Source organism: Apis florea, unplaced genomic scaffold, assembly GCF_048593485.1.
Source record: "Apis florea isolate Af1SG1 unplaced genomic scaffold, ASM4859348v1 contig_2492_pilon, whole genome shotgun sequence".
In the NCBI taxonomy this organism is placed as follows: Eukaryota; Metazoa; Arthropoda; class Insecta; order Hymenoptera; family Apidae; genus Apis; species Apis florea.
This window is the reverse complement of record NW_028256593.1, coordinates 5,154,106-5,173,257: the sequence shown is the minus strand read 5'-3', so window position 1 is coordinate 5,173,257 and position 19,152 is coordinate 5,154,106. Positions and strand designations below refer to the sequence as shown.

At 22.6% G+C, this 19,152-nt stretch overlaps 3 protein-coding genes across 12 annotated transcripts; 2 read left to right on the top strand and 1 right to left on the bottom strand.

Annotated features, from left to right (window-relative positions):
* Nucleotides 1-678: 678 nt before the first annotated feature.
* Nucleotides 679-7,169, bottom strand: LOC100863526 (uncharacterized). 9 transcript variants are annotated; one of them, XM_086906385.1, is made up of 11 exons: nucleotides 6,933-7,167; nucleotides 6,377-6,679; nucleotides 6,030-6,269; nucleotides 5,747-5,958; nucleotides 5,435-5,684; nucleotides 4,939-5,151; nucleotides 3,109-4,852; nucleotides 2,138-2,742; nucleotides 1,881-2,005; nucleotides 1,567-1,773; nucleotides 679-1,462 (listed from the first exon to the last, which is right to left on the bottom strand). In XM_086906385.1, the coding sequence occupies exons 1-11, from the start codon at nucleotides 7,056-7,058 to the stop codon at nucleotides 1,438-1,440; spliced, it is 4,050 nt and encodes a 1,349-aa protein (XP_086762511.1). In that variant the 5' UTR covers nucleotides 7,059-7,167; the 3' UTR covers nucleotides 679-1,437. The 9 variants fall into 9 exon arrangements, with proteins under 9 accessions (XP_086762511.1, XP_086762508.1, XP_003693361.4 ...); XM_086906382.1 differs by having other exon boundaries at nucleotides 679-1,773; nucleotides 6,030-6,307; nucleotides 6,377-6,753; nucleotides 6,933-7,169; XM_003693313.4 differs by having other exon boundaries at nucleotides 679-1,773.
* A 1,076-nt stretch (nucleotides 7,170-8,245) lies between these two features.
* On the top strand, nucleotides 8,246-16,027 carry Set2 (SET domain containing 2). Of its 2 annotated transcripts, XM_086906316.1 has the most exons (14): nucleotides 8,246-9,088; nucleotides 9,594-10,250; nucleotides 10,309-10,428; nucleotides 10,558-10,686; nucleotides 10,770-10,971; nucleotides 11,040-11,137; nucleotides 11,212-11,377; nucleotides 11,469-12,111; nucleotides 12,197-12,254; nucleotides 12,369-12,721; nucleotides 13,065-13,849; nucleotides 13,946-14,281; nucleotides 14,391-14,490; nucleotides 15,867-16,027. In XM_086906316.1, exons 1-14 carry the CDS (start codon nucleotides 8,616-8,618, stop codon nucleotides 15,890-15,892), a joined length of 4,146 nt encoding a protein of 1,381 aa, XP_086762442.1. In that variant the 5' UTR covers nucleotides 8,246-8,615; the 3' UTR covers nucleotides 15,893-16,027. The 2 variants fall into 2 exon arrangements, with proteins under 2 accessions (XP_086762442.1, XP_012341488.1); XM_012486034.3 differs by lacking the exon at nucleotides 15,867-16,027 and having other exon boundaries at nucleotides 14,391-15,076.
* LOC100863648 (activating signal cointegrator 1 complex subunit 1) lies at nucleotides 15,933-18,679 on the top strand. Its single transcript, XM_003693314.4, has 7 exons — nucleotides 15,933-16,466; nucleotides 16,542-16,777; nucleotides 16,860-16,969; nucleotides 17,080-17,398; nucleotides 17,484-17,644; nucleotides 17,741-17,868; nucleotides 17,953-18,679. Exons 2-7 carry the CDS (start codon nucleotides 16,572-16,574, stop codon nucleotides 18,076-18,078), a joined length of 1,050 nt encoding a protein of 349 aa, XP_003693362.1. The 5' UTR covers nucleotides 15,933-16,466; nucleotides 16,542-16,571; the 3' UTR covers nucleotides 18,079-18,679.
* The last annotated feature ends 473 nt before the right edge of the window (nucleotides 18,680-19,152 follow it).

Genomic DNA, 19,152 nt, shown 5'->3' with positions numbered 1-19,152 from the left:
TTATATTTCAGCATAAATTGATGCTAATGGAACATTGAATCGCTTTGCTCGATATGAAGCAAATGAAACTTTGGATTGCCAAAAGTATTTTTATTATAATCTAGAACTATAATCTACAAAAAATGTTAAGGTATTAAAATATTCTGTTTTATACAAATTTCTTTTTTTATGATATTTCTTGAATTCAGAATCTTCCTTCAATATCTAATGATAAATCAGATAATTTGACACAAATTCCGAACTATCAATGAAGATTATTTTCCATCAATTTCTTTGAATTGTTTAAACTGGAAATCTTATATATAAAAAATAGATACAAGATCCGAATTGAAAAAAAATTAGAAAATATTTTATATAATATATTTATATATTTATTATTTTAATGTAAATAAATTTTAATGTAAATAAAGCTTGCAAAAACAATAATATCTTAAAAACTAAATTTGATTTAGATAAATTTTTAATTTTTTGTAATAGCAATAATTAAGTTTGGAATTTTAATTGAAAATTTTCTGTCTATTGAATTTTAATTTTTTCCTTATTAATATTTTGACACAACAAACAAATTTACAAAACTTATGTGGCACTCAATATTAAAATAGTAATGAATATTAATAACATGTACAAATAATAAATATTTAAATTTTCGAATTCATTTAATAATAAAAATACTAATTGTTTATTTAAAATAATTTTTTGTTGATTTATTTTATATATTTTTAAGTATTTATAAAAAATTGTTTAAATAATAATATAAAAATATATCATAGATTTTCCAATTTTTTAATATTAGATTTCGTTTTTGTAAGTGATATATTAGGAATTATCAAACCATCATCAGGTTCTTGAAAATTTTCAGAAATATTTGTATTACTTGTATTCGTTCCTTCACTATTAGAATTCGAATTTTGTAATTTTGGTGTAGAAGTTCTACCTTTTAGAAGAACTGCTTTCTCTGTACTTTTACTAGCTTCTTTAATAGATATTGAAGACATGTCACTGAAATCTGGTAATCCGTAATTACATTCAAATTGCTTTTTAACAGGTGATATGATTCTTTTGGCAGTATTTATCGGAGTTACGTCAGAATTGGATGATGAACTTAAAGCACTCGCTTCTCGTGTTTTTTTTAATGTTGTAATCGCCCAACCTAGACCAAGTTTTTTAAGAGCAATTTCCATTTCTTCTGGAGATGATGCATATTTTAATATAGTAGAAGAAGGGGTACTTGCTATATGCGAAACTCCTGATAATTCAGAAAAACTATTTGAACTTGTAGACGTTATTTTGTTTTTATTATCTTTACATTCTTTATTTAGGTCATTACTATTAGAATGAAAAGGCTGCAATTCTTCTGCTTGCAATGATCCTTGTTTTACTGTATCACATTGGAACTTTTTATCATTCTCCTGAATAATATCTTTTTGTTCTTTGTTTTTATTTTCCATTAAATTTTGGTTTCCTATATTTTTAGACGATTTAGGTGAATCAAGAAATATTGAAGCTTCTTTTACATTTTGTGTAAATACTATTGAAGATAGTTTTTTAATAGAAGAATTACGCAACTTTTCTGAATGTTGATTATCTAAATTAAGCGATGTATTAATGTGTTCCGATGGCTTTACTATAGCAGTAGATTTTGTTATTTGAGTTTCTGCAATCTTTTTCGCTGACAATGGACTTCTGATATTGTTTTGGCTTTTATTTACAGTATCTGGTGTATCAAATTCAATTATTGTTGATAATTCATGTCCAGATGATTCAATTTCAGTTCTGTAATGTGATTTTATTATAATATAAAATTATATATAATTTACATTATTAAATATAATTAAATTATATAAAGAAAATATATAAAATAAAATGCTATTAAATTTTACCTATATGGTCCACTAAGCAAACTCACTGGTGGTTTACTTCTTCCATTAATATGCATATTATCTGTAGTTTTTAATGTTTTTGGAATATCATTACATAATGGTATAAATTCTTTAATATTTTTTACCTAGAATAGTATATTGGTAATATATAATAAAATAAATATTTATATATAGAGATATCTAACGAAATATAATATTATAATAATGCATAGAATGTGGTTCATTATGAAAAAAAATATGAATGTAAATTAAATTACCTCTTTATTAAAATGTTTTCTTATAGTTGTATGATTTTTTTGTGTATCATTTTTAAACTCATTATTATCTGTTGAAGTTTGAATAGAATTGAATTTCATAGCTGAATCATAAATTTCTTTCGGCGATATTACATTATCATTGAATCCTTTGCTTTGTTCTAAAATTTCTTTTGATAATTTTTCTATCATTTCTTCTTCATATTGTTTTGGTGTAAGCCAAGTGTTATGTTTTGGTGTCGATGTTGATGCTTGGAATGTTGATTTTTGTATTTTAAATCTATTCAATTGAATGTTCACTCTTTCATCACTTAGAATTTTTGGCTTAATTTTGATTTCTTCTAGTTCTTTTTTATCTTTTGCATTATCATCACATTTTGAAGTTACTATTTCTGTTTCTTTTATTTGATCAATTTCCTCTTTGATAATCTTACTTTTAATGATCTTTTGAGATTCAATCAGTGTTTTTACAAGTTGATCATGAATTGCTTCTATATTTTCTACAAGTCTATGTACATTTTGTAAATCATTAGTCATTGGTTGAGGATCAGGTAATTGCATTAAACTCGTTTCATCACTTGGATCAATTAAAGAAAAAAGTTCCATACCTAACAAATTCATAACAAAAATCATATAATTATTTCTTTATATTTTATTTAAAAATCTAAAAATCAATTTTTAATTAAAAAATGATGAATTATTATTGAAATATAAAATTTATTAAAGAAAAAAATCTTTATTTTTCCTACTACTAATTTAATAATATAAATAATATAATTTCGAAAACTTTTTGAAACTTCAAAATTCCATTAATTTAAAAAAGATCTTAACATATTTGCATACATAAAATTTCAGAAATTTTATATTTTTTTAAAAAATTGTCTTAATCAATCCAAAGAAAAAATTTTAATAAAATTTTAATAATAAATTTTCTGATACTCCTTAATTATTAATAATCAATGAAAATAATATACCTTTTTGCTCATTTCGAACTTTTTCAATAAGATTCGTTAAAGAAATTATTCTTTCTGCACATGTAGTTTGAAGATCTTCGTACTTTTGTAGTATTTGAGGGCAATTTTTTAATGCATAATTACGAATTTCATCGAATTTAGCGTGCGTTTGTTTACATTCTAGATTATCACATAAACAAAATCCTAGTGAAATTGGAATTTTCAAATCTATATCATTATTTTTTGATGATGGTAAACAATCATTTTGCTGATATTCAGATGAATCTATTGATGTTGAATTATCGTTTTTAGAAAATAATATATCATTATCATTCGTTTGAGAATCTGTAGACGAATATCTAAGTAATTTTTTAATTCTATCTAAGTGAGGTATATTTGAAGGCATCATCATAGTACGAGGTGATGGGGTATCTGGTGTTGATACTGGACTAATATCTTTTCTTAAACGTCTTATACTTTCGTTTGCTGAAGAATCTAACATTTCAAGAATAGAGATATTATTATGTAAAGCTTCGAATATTTCTTTGGGTTTTACTGATGGTAGACTAGCAAAAGATGTTGATGTATCCGAAATATCTTTCATTTTAATTCTTTTCGATGTGGATTGAACCCATTGTTGTTTACTTATAGCTTCTTCTTTAGATTTTGTTGAATAAACTTGAGTACTTTGCGAATTTACATCTACAGTAATGTCTGTAATTTGAGGTGGCTTTACTTTAATATTAAATCCATTTTTATCTACATACATTTTAATTTTTTTACTAGGCATGTCTTCTGTACATAAACTTTTTTTTTGACTACTATACTGTGATCTTGACAAAAATTTTGAATATTTCTTTACAGGAGACGAAGTTTTACTTGTACGAGTTGAGCATGATTTGTGAAACATTTTTGGTGGAGTTTGCTTTAATATCTTTGTATTATATTTTTTTTTTTTCAATATTTCCGGACTTTGATTATTACTTTCATCAACATCAGTAATTGCATTTATTGTCTCAGAACTTGTTGAATTATTACTATCCATTTCATGTCTAATAATTGTAATTCGTGGTTCAATTGGATAATGTTTTGTAATTGTTTTAATTTCATCATTAACAAAAACAGATTCATTTTCTTTTTGTGATATTAATTGTACTTGTGTACTTTTATCTTGAGCTATACTATCTTTATCTACTGTTATAGTTTGTACAGCAATTTCTACTTTTTTCACAGATAAGTCTTTTTTTTCTTCAGTTTTATCTTTAATGTCTTCATCATGAGATGCATTTATTACTTTGATTTCTGGCGATAAAGATTTTTGAATACATACATCTTGAACAGGTAATTGCGTCTGAACTGATTTATCTTTTTCGAACAAACTTTTTATAGACGCATTAAAAATATCGTTTGGTAAATTTGCTCCAAATTCTTGTAATAATAATCGTTTTTGTTTTTCAACTTTTTTTAACATATCTAATATTTGTTCTTCACGCGAAGTTTCATTCTCTTTACATTTATTTTGTAAAATTTTGCTAGTTTTTGTACGTTGATTAAAGCAACAAGACTCTTTCCAATCAATATAATCATCTATATTTTTATCATATTTTTTTGGTGTAAGTGTAATTTGTCTTTCTATAGGATGTGATATACATTGTTCTTCATTTAAAGATTCTTCACTTAATAATGTTTTTAATGCACGATTTAGATTCTTTTTATGTTGATTTCTTAAAAGTTTTCTTCGTTCTTCTTGTATATATACATTTTTCTAAATAAAAATAATATAAAGGAAATTATAAAAAATATATATGACAAATTTATGGTCAAATTAAAAAGTACAAATAAAATAAATACCGGATAATGTTCGATTTGACTAGCTTTTAATTTACGTTCTTCACCTGCAAGTTGATCTAGATTTTGCATAAGAATCTGATAATCCCGACGTATTTTTTCTCTTAATGCTGCATCTTCTCCGCGTTTTTTCGCATTATGTTTACGATTTTCTAATAAATTTTGCTGAACAGTTTGTGCTTGTTCTATTTCTTGAGCCAAATCCATTGCACTTGGCTGGAAATATAAATTTAATATATATTAATGAACTTTTAATATTTAAAAATTTTATATTTAATATTTAAAAATGTTTGTAATATAATTTCAATTTTATTATTAATTTATATTATTTTTTATTTTTGATTATTAAGTAAAATTTTAAAAAAATTTTCTTTTTTTAAGAAATTTTTTTTTATTCTTTTATAAATGCCTAAAATATTACTTTATCATAGAATAAATCATATGAATTAGAATTATCATTTGAATTATTTATTTGCTACATTAAATTATTTCTACAAACCTCATTCCATGTAGATATTTTTTCAACTACACCAACTGGTTGATCATATACATTATTATAACGTTTATTATGATCATATAATTGTACTTTATCACTAGCTGGACATTTTATATATTTTGTTGTTTTTATTTCTTTATTTATATTTTGTTCACCACTATCAGAAAAATATGATGAATCATCACTAAATGAACTGGAACTGTCACTAGTAATAGACTCCGAAGTTGTTTGTATGTAATCATCCGGATTATATCTTCAATATCCAAAATATTTATTAATAGCTTTTTTTATTAAATTTAATATTATGATACATACCTTGTTTTATCTACTTTTGTCAGAATGTTTTCTTTCTCAAAATTTTTATCAGATTCAATCACATGTGCAGTTTGTTTAGATGATAATTCTGTAATCGAATTAAGAGTAGATTGTTGTTCTAGAACTAAAGAATCATTTTCTGAAATTATTTCTGATGTTATTTTTGACTTGAAAATTGGAGAATTTTGTGTTTTAAAATCATTTCCTACAATCTATAAAAATATTTTAAAATATATAAATATTTGTATCTATAGATTTATTATTAATATATAAAAATATATACTTTTATATGAGTTTCTGCAACTTTCTCAGGTAATTTTTTAGAAAATAATTTTTTTGTCTTTTTTTGAGCAAGTTTCTGCTGTTTACTTTCTTCATCAGATTTATTCTGAATAGTAACACATACAGTATCTTCTTCAGACTCTGTTTTTTTACAAATGTTTGCTATCATTTTAGATCTGAGATTTTCTACCTCTCTTACATGTTGTAATCGTTCATGGTGTTGCTGTTGCATAGTCTCCTTCTGATACAGATTTTACTTAATTTTTCATAAATTTTATTCTAACATAGCATATGAATATTTGTAATCATTTTCTATAATATTATAAAATATTAACATTAATAATTTACCTGTTGAGTATTTTTAATTTGCTTCCTTGCTTCTTTTCCTCTCTTTAATGCTGCTATTTTATTTTTCCTTTGTTTTTCTTTAATTAATGCATCATAATCAGGTTCTAATGCAGCAGATATATGTGCTTGACCAATATCTGCCATGTCTTCTAGATATTTTTGTTGAACTTCCATGATTTTTCCATTATATATTTGCTTCAAACTTAATTTGTCATTGTTTTCGAGCTTTTTAAGTTCTTCCTTAGCTATGTATTTTGTACGTTTTAAAAGTCTATCTGATATTTCTTTTGATTGTTGTCGTACCTATATAAATTCCTTAAGTGATTCTTCTGATCTTTTTACTATTAATCTTGATATCAACAGCATTAATACTTTATCTACTTTTAACGCAATAAAATAATTACTACAATGTCATTTTTTACATTTTATATACATAATATTTTATATTTATATTTATTATAATTATTTATTACAACTTATTTCTTTATACTTTATTTTTATTATATCATATTTTCGTCATTTTTTAAATATTTTTAATTTTATATAATATGTGTACCTGTTCCAAACGTAACCTTCGCCGTCGATCTCGTTCATTTTTCTTAATTTGATCTAAATCAGATAATACCATTCTTCCTCTATGTATATTTAAACGATTTCCATTAACAGTAACATTAATGGACATATTTTATTCAAATAAAATTATTTATTATCCAAGTAAATCTAAAATAAAATATTTCTTAACTCAAATTTAAAATTATAGGAACGGCCATTCTTATATTCAACCAATCAACATAACATTACTAGAGATTTTATAACTGTTCATTTAGATCGCTAGAAATTTCAAGATCAACATCTAGATAATTAAATTTAAATCAATAAAAATTATAAAATATTTAATCATTTTAATTAGAATCTAATAGAATATTTTTCTATAGAATTTTGAATTGAAAAAAATTTCAAAATTATTAATAAAATATTGCATTTCAAAGAGCATTAAACATTATATAATAATATATAACACATATAACAATATATATATGTTCATATACAATATCATCATATTACTAGTAATATTTTAAATTTGATAATTACAATAAATATTATATTTCATAATATAATAAATTATAAATGTAATAAAATAATTTATTTAATAAATTTTAAATTAACACAGGATTTTTTAAGGATATCTTTATATCTTATTTATCATTTTATTTTATAATAGAAACATATTCGTTTAATAACATATAACTAGGGAATATAATTATTTTAATAAGAATAACTAGTAAAGTTACTAAAGAGAGCATCAGTCTAAATCTTGTACCATCGATACTCTAAATAATCAATATTCAATGATAAGAGATAAACTCGACTCAAGATATAACATTATCATTTAAATATATATCACATATCCTTTGTGTTTTTTATAATAAGAACTTTATTAACAACTCGATTAACTCGAATAACAAAAAGAAGAAAAAAAATTCATTAGCATCATGATGTGGTGAAAAATATAAAATAATTATATTTGAATGCCACCTATGATTATTTTAAGAAACAAAATCGCTAATCTCTGTCGGTATTAGTAACAGAAATATTAAATTTAGCAAAGATAAACATTTTTAACGTGATGAAGTACAACAATTGGATATTTCAATACGATAATGTGGACATATATGCAATCAAATTAATTAAGAATTGCCATAAGAAACAAGAAATAAACCATATAAATTGGCCGGTATTATTACCGAAATTGAATATTATTGAAAATGTTTGGGGATATCTATCAAGACAAGTTTACATGAATAATCGTCAATTTTCTCACCAGGAAGATCTTGTAAATACTATAGAGACCAAGTGGAAAAAAGGATCACCACAATCTTATCTAGACACACTATATAAATCAATACTAAATCGTATCTTTCAAGTTATAAACAAAAATGGTGGACATACAAAGTATTAATAAAACATCTTTGTTATGAAAATATTGTTTTTTTTTGTTTTATTTACTATGCGTTTATTCAAGTGACGCAAGAACATTCGTATCTTTTTCTATAAAACATGAATATTTTTATACCAAATAAGTAATCATCCAAAATAAATGTGTATAATAATTATTAAATAGAATCTATTATTGTAGAAAAATAGAATATATTAATTTGAGGTTGAGTTTAAAGTAATATTGAAAAAATATTATTGCGTTTAATCAATCGCGGACTATAGTTCTTCAATATTGGATAAAATGGAACAATTGCATCAATCAAATAACTCTTTGTTGATTGATAATATGGATAAAAATGTTACAGAATTAAATAAATCTGATTCCTGTAATGATAAAGTGGAATATACAAATCAACATTTATTAAAATCAAAAATTTCATTAGATAAAAAGAATGGAAATCAACGGAAAACAATAAATTTGCAACAAGTTGAGGAATTGTATGGTGACAGTGAAATAGATAATAAAATTGATGGGGAAGATACAAAACTATCTAGTAGCAGTGATAATAGTAATGATACAATGTTATCTATCAATAACTGTAAATTGACAGAATTTGATTCAAAATGTAATAATAACGCAAATGATATCGATAAAAAAATTGAGTTTAGAAGTAGAAGTGGTAGTACTGATACAACAGGTTCAGAAAGTGGATCAAATAATTCTGGTGTAAGGAGAAGTAGTAGAATTAGATCAATTGGTTTAATGAAACAAAGGTATATATTTTAATATATATATATGAATAAACAAAAAGAATATTTTTTTTAATGAAATTAAACTTGTTCATCATTGATATATATATGTAACTTCAAAAATTTTTAATATGATAAATTTAAAATTTTTTAATATGATAATTTTTAATAATTATGAAAATATTATAATTTCTTTAAATTATAGCTTAAATTTCATTATATATTCATATAAATTCATATATATAAATTTTATTAATAATAAGATAAAGTTTGCTTAAATAATTTCAAATATTTTTTGAATCTATGATTTTCATTACTTATAACATATATATATATATATATATATATATATATATATATATATAATATATATATATAATGTATATATATATATAATGTAAATGTGAATATAAGCATTAAATTCAAATGTACATATTAAATAAAATATTTTAATAAAATTTTTATTGAATATTTAAAGAACATATAATTCATTATAAAAATTTTTCTAAATATAGATCTTATTTTGTAGATCCCGTGGACGGGGTTTAGTTACAAAACCTAATACAGATATTTCAAAAACAAATGTTCAGCAAGAACGAGAAAAAATAGTCAATAATATTGTTTCAATTGCTCAAGAAATGAAAATAGATAATCCATCTGAATTACAATCAGACAAAGAAGCAAACATCAATAAGACAACGAATACATTTGAATCCCTCTCATTATTAACAACAACTTGTAATGCTACAGGCTATGATTCAGATTCCTGTAAACCTGTTAAAGTAAAGTCTCGTTGGCGAAGATCTAGTGAACTTGAAATGGGTGGATCAAATACAGGAGTTGCATCTACATCAACAGTAGGATCTATATTTGGAACCATAACTGCAAATATATCTGAATTTGGATCATGTTCAACGCTTAAATCTTCAACTGGAGTTTTAGCAGATATTAATTCTTCAGAATCTATATCTGGAACTGCATTAGTTGCAAATTTTCAATCTAATATAGATATAGAACAAACAAAGGAAATACCAGTATCAACTAATAATAATAATATTGTGCAAATTCCAAAAACAGTTGGTGCAAGAATTTCATTACCTATGGTTTCTGAGATAGAAGACAGAGAAATGGAAGAAAGGCTAAGTCAGTTTGAAAATTTACGTGAAAATTTATATTTGACAGAAAGGTATGTAAATAAACTTATGGTTATGAAAATATGATAAATACACTAACAATTCTTTTAGATATACAAATAAGGAAACAAAAAGAATGGTATGCGATTGTTTTTTAACAGAAGAAGAAATTGAAAGAGGAGAATTAGGTTGTGGTGAAGATTGTTTAAATAGACTTCTTATGATAGAATGGTATATATTATATATCATATTAATATATCATATCATATTATATCATATTAGTCATCATATTAATATATTTAAATTAAATATAAAATATTAATTAAAAAATAATATTATAATATTTTATATATTCTTTAGTGGACCTCGATGTGTAGTAGGTGATCGTTGCACAAATAAAAGATTTCAAAATTGTGAATATGCAAAATGTGAAGTATTTAGAACAGAAAAGAAAGGATTTGGTCTACGAGCTATGGTCGACCTTTTAGCGTAAGTTAATTTAACTAAATTAAATACAATGAAGATATTTGCAATAAATATTTTTTAATGAATTTTATTTTTCTAAATACTAGAGGAGAATTTATAATGGAGTATGTAGGTGAAGTAGTTGATCCTAAAGATTTTCGACGTAGAGCAAAAGAATATTCAAAAGATAAAAATAAACATTATTATTTTATGGCATTAAAATCTGATCAAATTATTGATGCCACTATGAAAGGAAATGTTTCTCGATTTATAAATCATAGTTGTGATCCTAATTCTGAAACACAAAAAGTAAGTATTATTAATAAAAATAAAAATATATATATAGAGTTTTATTTTTATAATTGAAATCTGTATAGTGGACAGTGAATGGTGAATTGAGAATTGGCTTTTTTAACAAAAAATTTATAGCTGCTGGTGAAGAAATTACATTTGATTATCATTTTCAACGTTATGGGTATGTATGTTAATATTATCTTAATATATTTAATAAAAGTATATTACTTGTGCTAAATTTTATTGCAATATTAGTAAAGAAGCACAGAAATGTTTTTGTGAAGCACCCAATTGTCGTGGTTGGATTGGTGAAACGCCCGAGGAAGAAAAAGAAAAAATTGAAAAGAAAGAAAAACGTGAGAAAGATATGAAAAAGAAAAAAGGTGAAAAGAAACAAGCTGATTATATGGAAGATGAAGATGTGAGTAATTTATTCATTTTTTGTTTCTGCAGAATATTTTTTCAACTATTATATTTATTTAATTTACTTAATTTACTTAATATTATTTTAGTTGGAGGAAGAAATAGATAAATTATGTTCGGGTGGTTTAAAAAATAGAGCTCACACATTAACATTAAGTAGATTAATGGTACGTAGCAGAGAATTAGAACACAGAACACGTCTTCTACGTCTGATACAAAGTGGTGAACAGCCATGTCGAAGATTATTTTTGGATTATCATGGTTTACGTTTGATTTGGAGTTATGTTATGGATATTTCTACAAATGATACAGACGAAGCACAACAATTTCGTTTAGAAGTTTTGAAAACTTTAAATACACTTCCAATTCCTAATAAAACAATGTTAATGGATAGTAAAATTTATAATGTAGTAGAAAAATGGTCTAGACGATTATATTTTTCTCTAAATGGAGATTCTCCAGATGATGATCAAGGAAAATTAAAATCAAATAATGATGAATTACAAATTAATTATGATAATAATGAAAAAAGAAATTCCTATCAATTAATTGATACAGATAAACAAGAAAATAATATTGAAATTACCGAAATAAAATCTGATAATGCAGATCAAAATCTCATTCCCGAATTAGCTTCGAGTCTTTTAGCCGAATGGTCAAATTTAAAAGAAGTTTTTCGTATACCAAAAAAAGAGAGAATTGAACAAATGAAAGAACATGAAAGAGAAGCAGGTAATGAATTATAATTATGATATATGATATATGATATAATAGAAATTTTTTAGTTTAAAAATTAATGTATTATATTTTTTCTAAGATCGTGGATACAGAGAAGAATTAGAAAAAGAAGAAAAAAGAGGAACATCATATGATAGGTATAATATGATTATAATTATTTATAAATTGATAAATGATTTACAATCAAAAATAAACATATAATATAAATATAATATAATAAATATAATATAAATAAATTTCTTATTTTATAGACATAGATATGGAAGGAACGAACCTGAGAAACGTGGGGATAGAAGACGTGGGCGAGAATCTCCAGAATCCGAGCATATTCGAACAAAAGATAAGAGAATAGAGGAAAGAAGTAGTTTAGTTCCAATTCCACGAATGACGAAATATGAGCGTAGACAATTATTTGCTTTAAAAGTAGCTAAAGAAGAAGAAGAACGACAACGACGTCAACAACAAGAATCATGGCAAGATCATGAAACTAGATGTTTGGCATTAGGCATAGATCCTCATACTACAGCTATGGTAGATCCACAAACAGGATATCCTGTTTTTTATAATCCATCAATTGGACAATGGCAACAGTATCCTACACAAGGTTGTAATTCATATATATATATATTTAAATTTTATATTTTTATATTAAATTTTTATATTTAAATTACATAATTATCAAGTGATGTAAGTCTAAAATTTCAATTTTATGAAATCTTTACTGGTTTTGTAAAATAAAATATAATTTATCTAATAACTATATTATCTATATTAAAAATAAATATAAAAATATTAAAAATCACTTATATTACTTAGAAACTAAGTATTTTATTTTTTCTTATAATTTTTTTTTCTTTAATTGCTATTTTTTATTTTTATTTTTTTTTTTTGTTTTTTGTTTTATTTTTCTTTATTAAGTAATTAATTCGTATAAAATTTTATTATAGATGGAGAAATAAATCAGCAATGTACTCCAGTATATGTAGGTGGACCACAAACAATACCTGGTCATACTCAATCTGGAATAGTACCACAAAGTTCACATGTTTTACAATCATCAATTTCTTCTGAAATATCATCTGGAATGTCGAATAATATACCTTCAGGAGTTCCTCCAGTAGTGTATACATTAAGTCAAACACCTGTATTTAATCAAACCACAACAGCTTATTCTTTATTGCCTCATTGTCATCAACAATATTCTGAAGGCCAATTGTCACTTTCAAATAATTTAGTTCCTAGTGGCACAACAGTTACACTTCAAACAGAATCTCTTTACGAACATATGGAAAAACAATCAGATCAACAATTTCCTGCAACATTCAAACAACCACAATCTGAAATACCTCCTATAGATTTACCACCTAAATGGAAAAGTGCAACTGATACTAGAGGCAGAACATATTATTATCATGTAAAAGAACGAATATCACAATGGTTACCTCCTCCTCCAGATCATATTGGAGTTCAACCAGATTCATCATCAACTTCAGAATCTAGCGAAGAATCAACTTCATCAAATGAAGATGATGAAGAAATTGAAGAAGATAATAATGAAGATTCTAAAAATGAGGAATTAAACTTAAATAACACTTTAATAGAAAAATCATTAAATGGTTCTAAGCACAATGCAACTAAAAAAAGTGCTATTCATAATATAATTGGAAGTTCAGGACTTTTCTCAGAAGGCAAAAAAAGAAGGGAAGGTTTAGTTCAAGAAAGAATTATTAGTGTATGTTATAGAGATTATATTTATTTATTATATTTTTATTTTTTAATATATATTAATATATATTTTTATATTTATTATTTTTTTTATATTTCATAGCCACGTCGAGAAGAAGATCGAATGGATCATAAAACACACAAAGGAATAAAGGAAAAATTACGTCGTCAAAAAGAAAGAGCCAAATTCAAAGAACAAGTTGAAAAAATAAGAAGACATCGACGTAGTAATAAATCTAAATCACATTCACGGCATAGTTTAAATAAAATACAATTACCTACATCCGATTTATCTACAATGTCAGAGAGAAAAATTAAAGATACTTTTAGGATAAATATGGCAAATGTCATGGTACATTTTTTGAATCCATATAGAAAAAATGATTGTAAACAAGGTAGAATAACAAATACAGAAGACTTTAAACATTTAGCTAGAAAGGTACATTTATATAAGAAAACTGTTTAATTAAGAATTTATTGATAAATTTATGAATTTTTTTTAATAAATTTATAATAAAACTAAATTTAATAAAAATTTTCTGTTTTAGCTTACACATTTTGTACTTGCAAAAGAATTAAAACATTGTAAAAGTGTTGATGAATTACAATGTAATGAAAATGTTAAACATAAAGCTAAAGATTTTGTACGTAAGTATATGAGTAAATTTGGTGCAGTTTATCAGAAAAGTACTGATGAAGATTAATTCTGTAACTTATGACATGAAATAGTTATTTATTATATGAATTCTTCATTTTGAATATTGTAATATATCTACTAAAAAATATATCTAAGTAATGCCTATGTAGATATATCTGTAATTATTATTATTGTAATATAGATCAATTTGTACATGCTTCATAAACATTCTAGTAATTTAGCCATTAAGAAATTAGTAAATTTCTAACTTCGTACATTCAATGTATAAACTTTATATTTTCATTTAGTATGAAATAATATGTATGTTATATCTTTTAAAAATGCATTTTATGTTCTGCTATAATGTACATTTTGCATTATATTAAATATTGAATTTTTTTTATATCAATTTCAAATCTGAACATTAAATAATAAACATTTTATTGTGAAATATAAATATTAAAAATCATAAATATTGTAAATAATTACAAGTTATAAAGGAATTTTAACTGTTTCATAAAAGTAAGTTGCAATTATTATCTTCTTAACGTGTATAAAAACAAATGAAATTAAAAATAATAAATTTTGTATTTACAATTTTATTTTCCATATATTTAAAAATTTACATATAATCATCAAGATAAAAATAATACAAAAATTTTAACAAAAAAGTTCAATCAATATAATTATTGTCTTCAAAACAATTTTTTTTTTAATTTCAAAAAAAATAACTTATTCTTTCTATTTTTCTTTTTATTTCTATTTTTTATTTATTTTTTTTTAAATTTATTTAAAAATTGACATATTACAAAAATAAATATTTGTCAATTTATATAATTTGTTACAATATACATATATATCAATATATCAACATCATAAACAATATAAATAATTATATTATTTTTTTTTTAAGAAAATATTGCTTGTTCAAAAAAATTTTTATTTTTTTTTAAATTTCCATTATTTTTGTAATTTACAATATTAAAAATATTTACGAATTCTAACAAATGTTTATTTCTTGTTTTAAGTCGATTTGAAAATAGTTTTTCATAGTTGATAAAAAAACATTTTTATAATATATTTTATAATATATATTTGAAAGAATTTTATAAAATTTATATAATTATAAATTACATATTGTATCATTTTTATTTATAATTCTTTTATATTATTAAAAAACATTAGTTCTGAACCAATTATTGTAAAGATTAATAATATAAAAAAACTATAAAAAACGATATAAAAAAAACCATTTTTTAAAAAACGGTTAAATTTCAAATTGTCAAAGTAATATTTTAAATAATTTGTAATACATGTTATAAATATGTTTTTATCATATATCTTATAATCTTAATCATCAAAAGTAAATAATTAAATTACATGACAGATGTTGCGGCTTTAATTATTGACTAGCAAAACAAGTACTCCGATGCTATGATTATGAATCAACCTTAATTCTAAATTTTATTTATGTGATATTGTGTGTCACTCGATATTTCAATTCATTGAGTATGATATAAGTAAGTATATATATCATTTAATGAATTGAATCACCAGACATCGTAACATTTGCTGTAATTTCAGCTAATGTCTGATGAAATATTTTTTTTTTTTTTGGTTTTATAATTTTTCTTTTGCCATATATTTAATGACTGGGGAGATTTTAGTCCCTATTATATAGTACTTATATAGTACAAAACATAGCATAGTATCTTATGACTTATAAGTTGGCTATTGGGACAAAAGCAAAAAAGAGTATTCTACTCATTTGCTTATTGATACGCAATATATGATCTTATGTGGGCCAATAAACTATTTGAGTTTGGTTTAATGTATTGAGTCTACCAAATGATACTTGGGCCAATAAACTATTTAAGTTTGGTTTAATGTATTGGATCTACAAAAACAATCAACCAATTAGATTCACATAACTTTGAAGTATCTTCTCTCCAATCACAAATTGTATATATAATATGAAACGGTTATGGTAAAAAATTTTATCTTTTATTTTATTTTAAATCATAATGTTATTTTAAATACAAAAAAGATACTTTTTTTACAGTTAATATAAGAATAAAATATTTTTTGTACAATGAATATTCTACAACCTGAGTTGATTTGGATAGATGGTCGGTGTTACAGACTATTCGGAAATATCGAACGGCCAAGTGCTCAAAATATTTCTCCTTATTTTGAAGACAATTATCAAGGAGATTATAAAGATTCTGAAGATGAATGTGATATAGAAATTGTACCATACGAGTCGACAAGATTTAAGCACACATTTCATGTGTCAAAGTATATAAAATGTGTATTAATATAAATATTTTATAAAAAAATTATATATTATACAATATTAATGATTATTATAATATTTTAGATCATTTTTTCCATTTATTATTGGATCTAAACATGCAGTACGTAAAAAATTAGAAAATGAAACTAGAACATCGATACAAATTCCAAGATTAGGTGAAGATGGAGATATTGGTATTTATTTATTTTGGATTTTGTGAAGTAATAATTGAGATATAAAGTTTAATTTTTACAATACAATTTTATCAATACAATTATACATATTATCAATATATTATTTATAGTAATAATTGGTACTGATCGTAAAGGAATAATGACAGCACGTCGTAGAATAAATTTATTAATGGAAGCAAGTAGAAAAAAAATACCATCTACACATTTTTTATCAATACCTTTAAATGAAGGTCATATAATAATGAATTTTAATATGTTTAAAAATGAAGTACTGAAAAATTCTGGAAAAAAATCTAATGGTATTGATGAAATGATTTTTCAAATACCAAGCAAATTGCATCTTACTATTGCATTATTAACATTACTTGATGATACAGAAAAAAATCAAGCTATAGAAGCTTTGAATCATTGTCATCAGCATATTGTAAAGTAAGAAGACATGATATAACCAACATTTTTTATTATCAAATATTGACCAAAATTATTTTATAAATAATTTTTTCATAACAATTAGGCCTATAATTGAAAAATATGGACAAATTCCTATATATTTACAAGGAACTGATATAATGAATGATGATCCTAGTGAAACTAGAGTTTTATATGCAAAATTAATTGACAATGAGGCTTTGGAAAAAATGGTAGATGAAATTGTAGATTATTATAATAGGATAGGTAAGATTTTTCAATAACAAATAATATTAATAAGATATTAATAAATAATTATTGAAAATATAATATTAAAAATATTAAAAATAATTTCTTATTTAGGTTTATTATATAAAGAAACAGAGAAAGTTAAATTACATTTGACTCTTATGAATACAAAATTTAAATTAAATGAAGAAGAAAATCATTATGAAAAATATAAAACTTTTGATGCAACAGAAATAATGAAAGTAAATATTAATTTACTTATTTAATTATTTATTGAACTATAATATATTAAAACATTGTTATTAAGAAATTATAATTTATTTTAGGCTCATAAAAATACAATTTTTGGAGAAACTATATTGAAACAAATTCATTTATCTCAACGTCATACAATTAGTAGTAATGGATATTATCAAGCAATTGCAAAAATTAATTTACTTGAAGGCTTATAAATGACATGTATCATTATTTGAATATATACATGATATTATATATATGATATATATTCATGGAACACATAAGATTGATTTTAAAGATCAAAAAAATATAAATATTGATATAAAAAAATTTTTGAGGGTTATTTATATAAAATTTAACATACAAAATTTATAAGAAATTTAAGAGCAAAATAGTTGTATGATAAAAATAGAATTACCTCATATGCTCTTTTGTTTTATTTTATTTAATGCAAATTCAATATTTATTATATATTCAATATTTATATTTAATAAATAACCCTATAATATATCAACTTTTGTATTTATTTTGACTTCTAAAATCTATTTTCCAAAAACTTATGAATTAATATTTATTTGTTACAGAGAAATTCTGATGACGATTCTTGTTTTGTCCAATCAAAATTTAAAATGTCTATTGATTTTAGATAATATTTGAATCAAATTTATATCTAAATAAAATATTGTAATAGATAAAAAAAATATTTCATATAAATTTGATTGTAGCATAGTAGTAATTATATTTGTAAAATTATTATTAATTAATTTTAATTATATTAAATTTAATAAATATTATTTAAATTATTTTTATTTTAAATTTTAAGATTTAAGATTTTTTAGTAAAAACAATTTTCCATAGAATAATTCTTATATATTTGTGTTAATTAAAATTAACTAAAATATTTCTTAGTTAATTTAATTTAGCAATTTATTTTGAAAATATGAAAAATGTTATTTTAAATGATATTATTAAATAGATAGATATGATTTTATAGGGAACAAAGAATTTTTGGGTTTTATCTGTATATATATATATATTTATAGTATATATATATATATATTCTAATATGTATATATTATTTTTTATATATTAGTATATATTAATTTTATATATATTATATATTTTTATATATATTATTTATTATATATATTAATATATTATATATATATATATTATATATATAAATTTATACATTTTTATATATACAATAATATTATCAATATTATAAGATGAAATAAGGACAAAATAATTTAATGTATAAAAAAGATTTAATTTAAAAATAAGATATG